This window comes from Eurypyga helias, unplaced genomic scaffold (genome assembly GCF_000690775.1).
Source record: "Eurypyga helias isolate BGI_N326 unplaced genomic scaffold, ASM69077v1 scaffold22004, whole genome shotgun sequence".
Taxonomy (NCBI): domain Eukaryota; kingdom Metazoa; phylum Chordata; class Aves; order Eurypygiformes; family Eurypygidae; genus Eurypyga; species Eurypyga helias.
The window spans coordinates 1,312-1,684 of record NW_010245908.1 but is presented as its reverse complement, the minus strand read 5'-3'; the positions used below and the strand labels follow the sequence as shown (position 1 = coordinate 1,684).

The window sequence follows — 373 nt, the reverse complement described above, 5'->3', positions numbered from 1 at the left end:
GCCGGTCCCCATTCTCCCCCCGCCACTGGTCACTCCCCTCCCGCTGCCCGGAGACCACCGGCTGCGACCTGGTGCAGGCAGGCTCCTCCGCACAGCCCGTTTCCATGGCAGCTGCTCAGCTCAGGTGAATCTAGCTGGAAACGATGATTTTGGTAGCGGGGTCCTCTCCTGGGCGCAGCGACCAAAGCATCACCGCTGACCTAAAGCGAAGAGAAAGGGGAGAGAGATGAGGAGACGGCAGCGGACGGCGCAAAGCCAGAGGCGCAGATGTCACGAGGTGAGGAGCTTCATCACCAGCTGGAACTGGACCTGCAAAAGGCTCCAACAGCCGCTCGGCTCCCTCCATTCCTCAGAGCCCATCACAAAGACACTG

General features: G+C 62.2%; 1 protein-coding gene across 1 annotated transcript in view; it reads right to left on the bottom strand.

Annotated features, from left to right (window-relative positions):
* Positions 1–111, bottom strand: part of AMER1 (APC membrane recruitment protein 1) — a gene marked incomplete at both ends in the record, with an annotated part of 2,951 nt that extends 2,840 nt beyond the window's left edge. The window contains 1 exon segment of the mRNA XM_010150231.1: positions 3–111. Within this exon segment, the coding sequence (XP_010148533.1) occupies positions 3–111 (109 nt within the window).
* Positions 112–373: the final 262 nt, after the last annotated feature.